General features: G+C 50.7%; 1 protein-coding gene and 1 pseudogene across 1 annotated transcript; one reads left to right on the top strand and one right to left on the bottom strand.

The window, feature by feature from the left end:
* Positions 1-1,621: 1,621 nt before the first annotated feature.
* Positions 1,622-2,328, bottom strand: LOC102862451 (annotated as a pseudogene).
* Positions 2,329-8,895: 6,567 nt separating this feature from the next.
* On the top strand, positions 8,896-9,460 carry TWIST2 (twist family bHLH transcription factor 2). The gene has a single exon (XM_006893440.1). The coding sequence runs from the start codon at positions 8,899-8,901 to the stop codon at positions 9,379-9,381; it is 483 nt and encodes a 160-aa protein (XP_006893502.1). The 5' UTR covers positions 8,896-8,898; the 3' UTR covers positions 9,382-9,460.
* The last annotated feature ends 217 nt before the right edge of the window (positions 9,461-9,677 follow it).

Below are 9,677 nucleotides of genomic sequence, written 5' to 3'. Positions count from 1 at the left end.
ATCTTTCCATACTTTCTGCCTATTCTTCCTTCTCTAAATATGAGATCTCTGTTCCTCATCCTCTTTTCCGTAATGATCACGGAAACTCTCTCTCTGATCTCTCTCGTCCTTTCTATCAGTAATAGTCCTGCCTCACTGCTTTTCCAGGTGAACCCACAGTGGTCCTCCCGCAAAGTGTGCACCTGACCATCCACTACAAATTTGATTATCACCCCTGTCCCAGTTCAAGACTGGACCTCAATCAAGGCTCTCCTATTTCACTCAGCATACAAAACAGAACCTATTCTTGACCAGAGGTTCTCTCAATCAAATTCTCCAAATATGGCCTAATATTCTCTCCCAAACCAACATAGTGGGAGTAATAGGAAAAATTAACAGCCCACACATTATTCTTCCCTTATGATGCTTATTTCAGAAATATATACAGTTTTACTCATCAATTCCTCATAATACCACAGTGCCTCACTCCTCTACTAAGCTGAGATATTTTAAGCAAACTTAAAGCTTCTATAAACCTCACCCTAGCCCCCAGCCCTAGTCTAATACAACTCTCCTTCTATGCTTAACTCCCAAAGAAATCTCTTCCCCCACCTCCACTTTCCCCCTGCCACCCAGTCAAGTTGATCCTATAGTTTGGGATACCTCTAACCCATCAGTAACTACATGTCACACTCCTATTACTATTAAAGGACCAAACCTCCTCTCCATGCATTCCCCGGTACCCCATCAGTATAGGACATCTCCAAGGACTGAAGCCCATTATAACTAAGTTCCTTAAAACCAGCATTTTAATTCCCACTCATTCTCCTTACCTCCTATATTTCCAGTAAAGAAACCAGATGGCTCATACTTTCTTATTCAAGATCTCTGAGACATCAATAATTTCATACAACCAGCACATGCAGTAGTTCCTAACCTATATACTCTCGTCTCCATCATACCCTCCCTTCAATGGTGGGATGGCTACTGTCTTTCTTATCTCTTACACTCCTGTTCATTCTTGCATTATCCTGTGGGCCATGTTTGCTCAAAATCTCTACTAATTTTTTGCAGAAGCGGTTTTGCACATTTACCAACCAAACCGTCAGTGAACTGACTGTGCATGATGAAGTACACACCATTCCCTCCAAATGAGACAGCATAACATACCCGCCTCCCTTACACCCCACTATGCCCCCATCCAGCAGGAAGCAGCCAGAAGACCTCGTCAGCCCCTATCACCCCAAAGGCGGGAATGTAAGGCTAAAAATAAAGATGGAGGTTGAAGCTCAACTCAGAAATCCCATGTCAGGATATTTTCCAAAACCAGAACTCAGACAACCTGATGTCAGGACATTTTTCTGAAACCAGAACTCAGAAATCCTATGTCAGGACATTCCCCAGAACCAGTTTCCCAAGATCAGAAACTTTATGCACCAATGAGCCACTGCAATGATCCCATATAAACCCCCTAAGCCCAACCCCTAGTGTTACTCCCTTTGCTGAGTAGCCTGGCACATGATAAACTCTTGAGAAATGTTTCTAAAAAGAAATAATAATTTTTATTGTGATTCTAAAGAAAGTTTACAGAAAACTTGGATTTCCATTTATTCATTGTTGCACATTTTCCTCCCTAACCCCTCTAGTTAGCCTCCCCGCCCCTCCAAGCTTTGTTGTTTGGGAAAGTGAGGCAGGTAGCCTGGCCTGGCCTGGCACCACAGCCCTCACGCTTCCCGTTACTATTGATGGTCAGGTGTAGGTGTGCCTGGGAGGCCAGGAAGGTCTTGAGCTTGGGCCTCTCACTGAGCCTGGCCACGTAGGCCGAGAGCAGGGGGAAGGCACCCGGGCAGCCTGGAGCCAGCACCTGGTGGATCTACAGTAGGTCAGCAGGACGTAGTCAGTGAAGATCTGGTCGCCCACGAAGAAGGTTTAGCCTCCATTGTTCTGGGACAGCAGGGTCTTAAAGGGCTTCAGGTGGCCGGCAGTTCCTTCACGTAGTTGTCCTTACCCACCTTGTAGTTGGTGTAGATGAGGGTCCTGTACTTGAAGTGCAGGTCCTCCACACCGTCGTTCACCACGTCCAGCATGGTTGCCTCCTGTGGGTCCTTCCGAGTCTGAGGGTGAGACCCAGGTACCACAGGATGGTATTGGACAGGTAGAGGGTGAGGTCTCCGTCCTGGAACTTGGGAAGCTGCCCGTACAGACAGGATGCCTTGAGCTGCTGGCCCTGCTGCCAGGTCACCATGGCAGCCACCCCTCCTTCCAGCTCTGGCCCTCATCCTCCAGCAACATGCAGCTGGCCTCACAGTGCCCTCGGACGGGGAAGTAGATGATGGTGTAAGGCGCCATGGCAGACAGCGAGGTGCAGACGGCAGATGCCAGTGTGTTAGCTTTGAGCCAGAGGCGACTCTGGCTTTAACAAGAGGACACTGCCTGCTCCGGACATCCTCACAATCTCTGCTTGCACACCTGTTGCAGCTGCAACGTCCATTTACCTATTAAGGTTCTTCCTCTTTTTTTTTCTGATTCTACTTTTCTGAGCATGATGACCTTCTCCAGGGACTGGCCTCTCTTAATAACACGCCTAAAGCCTGTGAGACAAATTACCACGATCTTTGCTCTAACAAGCACCCTGCCTACGCTTCTTCTGAAACATATTTTGTGTTCTTTTGGCTGTTCATGATCTGTTCAATATTCTTCACCAAAACAATTCAAAGGCATTGATTCACATTATGGGTTGCAGTCACAGAGTGGAGTACTACTCATCACTAAAGAGATCAAGAATTTGTGACATTCTGGAAAACATGCATGAAACGAGAACAAATTAGGTTTAGGAAGACCCTCTATGAGGTGGATTGATTCAGTGACTGGGGTAATCGGGATGTGTGTGTCAGAGGCAATGCAATTGGCACAGGACAGAGCAGGGTTTAGGGCTGTTGTACATAGGGTGGCTATGAGTCGCAAACGACTCAACAGCACATAACAACAACAACAACAACACAAATCAGTCACAAATTATGGTATAAGACCATTAAATACAAAAAAAACCCCTTTTTGTTATATAGTATAAAAAGTTTATCACAGACTCGGGCTTGGAAAGCTAACAGAAATTAGAATGAAGAAGGAAGGGGAAATTACAAAATAACCAAAATAAAGTTAAAGACATTAGTTCTTCTTCAGTTTTCCTTAATCTTTGTCCATTTTCTACATGTACATGAAACAACAGAGAAGAATCTTCTACAGATAATAATGACATGCTGTATGTCATTAGATGTGTTTTGGTCATTAACTGGTCAAGATTACTTTTTACTTACTGGCATGAGTATTGACTGTGGATCCACGTAAGATGCAGTCATTGTCCACTTCAGTCTTTTCTCCAGTCATCATGGCGGTGTTTACTAGGCCAGTTGGGAAGATGTTCACTTCCTTTGAGGCACAATCCATATGAAAACTTCATCAGTAAAGGCTTTAATTCCTCTTTGCTTTCTTTAAGCAAGATTGTGTTATCTGTATATTACAGGTTCTTGATGAAATCTTCCTCCAATCCTTATATCCCATTCATCTTCTCGGGTTTTTTTGCAGAACATACACAAACCACAGACAAGCGAATAGACAAGTGGTAAAAAGTCCCTCAATTAGTGGGAAGAAATGTGGAACACAACTCAAAATAAAAAAGGCCAGGCTTCCTGGCATTACAGTTACTGGTAGAGCCCCCAAGAACATGGTCCTTAGAGCTCCTGCAGCCTGGAATGGACTTCACCTGCACAGTTCAATAAAAGACAAATAGACATCCTTCTGGTATTCTCTGCTTTCATTCAAGATCTGCCTGACATTGGCAATGACATCCCTAAAGCCACAGCCTCTTCTAAACCCAGCCTTGTATTTCTGGAAATTCTCTGTTGATGTAGTTTTTGAATAATCTTCAGCAGGATTTTGCCTGTATGTGTTAGTAGTAATATTGGTGGTTGATTTCCACACTCTGTTGGGTCACTGGGCAATGAATAAGGATGACAGAATAATTGATGCCTTTCAGCTGTGGTGTTGGTGAAGAGCACTGAACATCGCATGGATGGCCAAGAGAACAAGAGATATGTCTTGGAGAGGGTGCAGCCTGAGCGCTCTTTGGAGGCAAGGATGATGTGTCTTCACCTCACATACTTTGAGCATGTAGCTAGGAGAAGCTATTCCTTGGAGAACGACATGCTTGGAAGGGTGGAGGGTTGGCAAAGGAGAGGAAGACTCTCAACCACGTGGATTGACACAGTGAGTGAGTGCTGCAATGGGCTCTTATGTGTCAGGAAGTGTGAGGATGGCACAGGATAGGACAGGGTTCAGATCTTTTGTTCATAGGGTCACTGTGAGTTGTACTTGACTTGACAGCACCTAACAAAGACAACATTCAGAGGGTAGGAAGAAATGGGGGGGAAAGAATGAAGAGATGCAGAGAATACAAGGAGCAAGTGAGAAGACTGCTGTTATGGTTTTGAGATTGTGATCGTCACAAATTAAAATGTGTATGAACTGGTGGATGAAGCATGTATTCACTCTGCAAATATGCACTTGAAAAGTTTTTCAATGAAAACTTTTTAAAAGAATATTTTTCTCTGAAAGTTTTAGAGTGCTATGTTAAAGGAGGATCTATCACCACCTTCATCATCACCATCACCACCATCATCATTATTACCACCACCATCATCCTTTCCACCACGATGACCGTCATCACCACCATCATTTCCACTATCACCTCTACCACCACCACCACCACCACCATCATCCTTTCCCCCACATAACCATCACCACCATCATCACCATTAACATCATCATTACTATCACCACCATTGCCATAATTATAATCACCATTATCATCAATATCACCACCACCTTCATCGCCACCACTACCATTTCCACTATCAACACCATCATTTTTATTATCACCACTGCGATCATCATGCAGAGCAATGAGCCTAACAAATCTCCCGGTTTTCAGTATTCAACGAGGAGCTATTACCACCAGCCTCTCAAGAGATGCTGCTGATTCATCCGTCTGTTGAACTGACTCTGTCACAAACACGGGCTTATAATGCTGCTGAGAATGTCCTGGCATGTTGGTCGGCTGAGCTCCAACAGAGATGATAACTACCTACTGAGTCATGAGAAAATGTACAAAGAGCCTTGCTTAAGATCTGACTTCTATTTTTTGTTCTACTAGAAGTCCTGACCAGTAGTCAGGAAATCAAAAGGCATTACACTGTGAAAATCTGCTGTCGGGGACCTCTCCAGAGTGCTGAAAAGGAACAATGTCAGTCTAGAGACTAAGGTGTGCCTGCCTGATTCAGTCCATGGTCTTCTCAATTACTTGCTATGCATGAGAGAGCTGGACAATGACTAAGGATGACAGAAGACGAATTGATGCCTTCGATTTGTGGTGCTGAAGAAGTCTTGAACATATCATGGACCGCCAGGAAAACAGATAGGTCTGTCTTAGAATGAGTGAAACCATGTTTCTCCTTGGAGGCTAGGATTTTGACATTCCATTTCACATACTTTGGGTACGTGTGACTAGGACGGACTGGTCCTTGAAGAAGGATACCATGTTTGGAACAGTGGAGGCACAGTAAAGGAGAGAAAGACCCCAACTGAGATGAATTGATACAATACCTAGGGCAATGGGGGTGGGTGCGTCAGAGTCAATAAGACTGGCTCAGGATAGGGCAGGCTTCAGAGCTGTGGTATAGAGGGTCACTCTGAGTCACAGGCTACTTGGCAGCACATAATAACAACATCTAGAAGTCCCAGGATCTGTTGGACAGCATGCAGATGGGTTTCCTGTACAATCCTTTTGATATTAGCTAGCAGTGGTAAGGAATTCTGGTGGCATAGCTCTTAACATGCAGGGCTGCTTACCCAAAGCTCAGAGGCTGAGGTTTGATTCCATCAGTAGCTGCAGGAGAAACATCTCTTTCCATGAAACTGTACGGTCTTGGAAGCCCACTGGAAGGATGCCAGGGGTTGGAACGGACTCCATACAGTGGGGTTGGTTCTCATTTAGCATCTGAATGTATAAACAAGCTGCTCTAAAAGTCCCCTGAAGGTCTGGCAATACTTTTTCTGATCAGAGCAAGTGTCTATCATATGATCAGTTTAAACCTACATATCATCAAAAGACTACATAATATCTCTCATTATTCAACAGTGACAAAAATGGGTTACTTGTTAAGCTGCTAACTGAAAAGTTTGGTGGTTCAAATCTACCAGCTACTTCATGGGATAAAGGTGCAGAGGGTTGCTCCTGTTAAGATTTACAGCTTTGGAAGCCCGATGACATGCTGCTATGAGTCGGATTTGACCGGAGGACCAGGGGGCTGGCTTTGGCCGCAGGTGAGAATCCCATCAGGGCCACCTTCTACACACAAGGTTAATGCCAAGTTAACAGCCATCAGATTAACTGAGAAAAACATCTCACCTCCTCCTCACTGCTCTCAGAAAGAGAAAGCAGGGTGCTCCTGGGAGGCAAGGCTAGTGGGGTTCCACCTCACATACTTGTGCATGTTGTTAAGAAGGGGTTCGTCCTTGGAATAGGGCGTCGTGATTGGAAAGGCAGAGAGTCAGCCGAAAATAAAAACACCATCATCAAGAGGAAGAGACAGGGACTGTAACAACGAGCTCAAGTGTGTGAGAAATGCTGACGATGGCACGGGCTGGGCAGGACTCAGGTCTGTTGTTCACAGGTTTCTGGGAGTCACAGTCAACTCGCAGGCTCACGGTAACAACAGCCTGAGGAACGTGCTGCTGTTACGTGCTGTCCCGTCAGAGCAGGCTCATAGCTGACCCTCCAGTGAGTTTCCAGAGGCTGCAAATGGCAAGGCAGAGGATCTTTCTCCTCCAGAGCGACTGGTGGATTTGAACTGCCACCAGAACTCCTGCGAAGGAAAATATATCCTAAAAACCCTACCAGAACAGCAGATTCGTTAATAAACAAAGTCATATGATATACAATTTATTTGCATATTTGAAAAGCAGTACTGATGTGATTCTGTCTACTCACAACTGATGAATTCCAAGAGCTACACTTAAGGGCAAGGAGGGTAAAACTCTGCCTCACACACTTGGGTCATGTTGTCCAAAGGGGTCAGTCCACGGTCAAGTGCAGGGAAAGGTAGAGAAAGAGGGAGGCCGTGAGCCAGATGGACTGACCCAGAAGCTCCAACAACAGGCTTGAGCGCCAGGACGATGGTGAGGACAGTGCAGGATGGCCCAGGGTCACTCCCACAATAACACACTCACGACTTCCGAGCACCATACTTCCTACGTCCAGGGAGCCCGGGGCCTGTCAGCCACAAACACCTTGTGCAGCCTCTATTTTAGTAACTTTATCACAGACTTGATTTTTAAAATAAAACGAGAGAGAGAGATGCAAGGTGGGACGGGGGTCTCAGCCCTTGGACCCTCCTCCCTTGGTGACACAGGCTTTTAGTAAAAGCTGTCCTGTGTCCCGCACACCCTGGCTGGCACGCTGGGAGGGAGCGCAAAGCCCCAGGGAACCGGTGCGGGGTGCGGAACGGAGCAGGCCCTGGCATTTCTAGGTGGCTCTTCGTTCCTGGCCCTTTTATTCAGAATTCGGAAGAAAGGAAATGGGGGCGGGGAGTGGGGGTTGGGCGCAGTATTCACTGACCCTTCAGTCCGAAAGTGGTGAATCAGCCCGAGGGTGAGGAGCTAAAGATGAGAAATGGTGCTGACTTCCAGTTTGGTTTTCGTGGGGCCTGTTCTGCTCAGCGGTCAACCCTCCAGACTGTGCCTGCGGAAGATGTCCCAGAGGGGACCGCGGAGAGGGCGTGCAGAGCTGGCGCGCCGCCACTCTCGGGGTCCGGCCCAGCGCGCCCCCAGCCGCCGTTCAAATTCAATGAAAGAGGCCGCCGCCCTTGATCTCGCGGCTTTCCCGACAGCCCCGCGCAGGCCCCGCCTAATTGAGGAGGTCACCTGGGAATAGGTTCAAAGGCATCAAAGCTGTAAACCACCTCCAGGCCTGGAGCCAGAGCAGCCTGGCCCACAAAGAGCCCCCGGCCCACTTCAAACACGCCAGATGGTGTGGGCCGGGGTCCCCAGCGTCACCCAGCAGGCCGGGCTCGTGCGCCCGCGCCGTCCTGCAGCCTGCGTCCTGTGCAGGAGAAACGGCCGCGTCGGGCCTCGGTCGACCCCTTGATGCTCCCCAGGCGCCCCCGGTGCTCCGCCGGCCTGCAAGCGGCGGGAGCGTCCAGGTCCGCTGGCGTGCGCAGAGGACTAGACAAGGCCGAGGCCCTGACCCTCGCCAGCAGCTCAAAGTGTCTCCAACGGGGTACAGCCCCTCGAAGGTGGGTCCATCAAGGCTGTCGAGGACGCACGCCCGGGTGTCCCGTTACAACCGGCCTCCCTGCGTCTGTATGGACCCAGCGGCGCGCGCCGGGTCAGGCGTCCCCAAAGCTACTGAATGTCCACTCGCCTGCCGGCGTCGGGCGTCGGGGTCGCGGGCGGATTCTGAGCGCCCAGGGCCGTGACGGCGCAAATGGACCGACGCCGGGCTGCCTGCGCATTTTCCGCCCCGGGAGCGCACGGGCCGGTGCCCACGCCCCGCGCCGCTCTCCAAGCCGAGGCGCAGACAAAGCCGCGGGCCTGCGCGCCGGGCGGGCTCCGAGGTGCGGCGGCCACGGGGAGGCCGCGAGCGGCGGGGGGCGGGGAGCGGAGCCCCGATGGCCGGCCCCCGGCGCCGCGGCCAATCAGCGCGCCGCCCAGGCCCCTGACAACTATTTAGCCCGCGGCGGCTAGAGTTTCCACTAGTCAGAATAACTTCCTCCCGCGGAGCCCTCGCGCTCACCCGCCGGTCCTGCAACCGGAGCCGGCGAGCGGCGCGGGGAGCGGCCGCCCCGGGCTAGCCCCGCCGGCGCCATGGAGGAGGGCTCCAGCTCGCCCGTGTCCCCCGGGGACAGCCTGGGCACCAGCGAGGAGGAGCTGGAGCAGCAGCCCAAGCGCTTCGGCCGGAAGCGGCGCTACAGCAAGAAGTCGAGCGAAGATGGCAGCCCGGCGCCCGGCAAGCGCAGCAAGAAGTGCAGCCCGAGCGCGCAGTCGTTCGAGGAGCTGCAGAGCCAGCGCATCCTGGCCAACGTGCGCGAGCGCCAGCGCACCCAGTCCCTCAACGAGGCCTTCGCGGCGCTGCGCAAGATCATCCCCACGCTGCCCTCCGACAAGCTGAGCAAGATCCAGACGCTCAAGCTGGCCGCCAGGTACATCGACTTCCTCTACCAGGTCCTGCAGAGCGACGAGATGGACAATAAGATGACCAGCTGCAGCTACGTGGCCCACGAGCGCCTCAGCTACGCCTTCTCCGTGTGGCGCATGGAGGGAGCCTGGTCCATGTCCGCCTCCCACTAGCGCCCGCCGCCGGACCCGCGCCAGGGTAGGTCTGCGCGGGACGCCGCGCCTGCGGGGGTGGCCTTGGGTCGGACTCCCTTCTGGAGTCCCGCGGCCGCGTGAGTGGGGTGCACTGGCGTGGTGAACGGGTGCCCCGCCTAGTAGCAGAGGCAGGGAGCTAGGGAGCACCCCGAGTGTCAGCTGGGAACAGGGCAGTGGTGACCCTCTAACAGGTCTCTCACGGCACCTTTTGGAACTTTTGGTATTTCCATCCGGTCGTGGGTGGCGTCTGCGGGGGTGAGCATCAGACCCGCTCC

Source organism: Elephantulus edwardii, unplaced genomic scaffold (assembly GCF_000299155.1).
Source record: "Elephantulus edwardii isolate Elephantulus edwardi_28Jun2011 unplaced genomic scaffold, EleEdw1.0 scaffold00127, whole genome shotgun sequence".
Taxonomy (NCBI): Eukaryota; Metazoa; Chordata; class Mammalia; order Macroscelidea; family Macroscelididae; genus Elephantulus; species Elephantulus edwardii.
The sequence above is the reverse complement of the archived record's forward strand: the minus strand, read 5'-3'. Positions and strand labels throughout refer to the sequence as shown.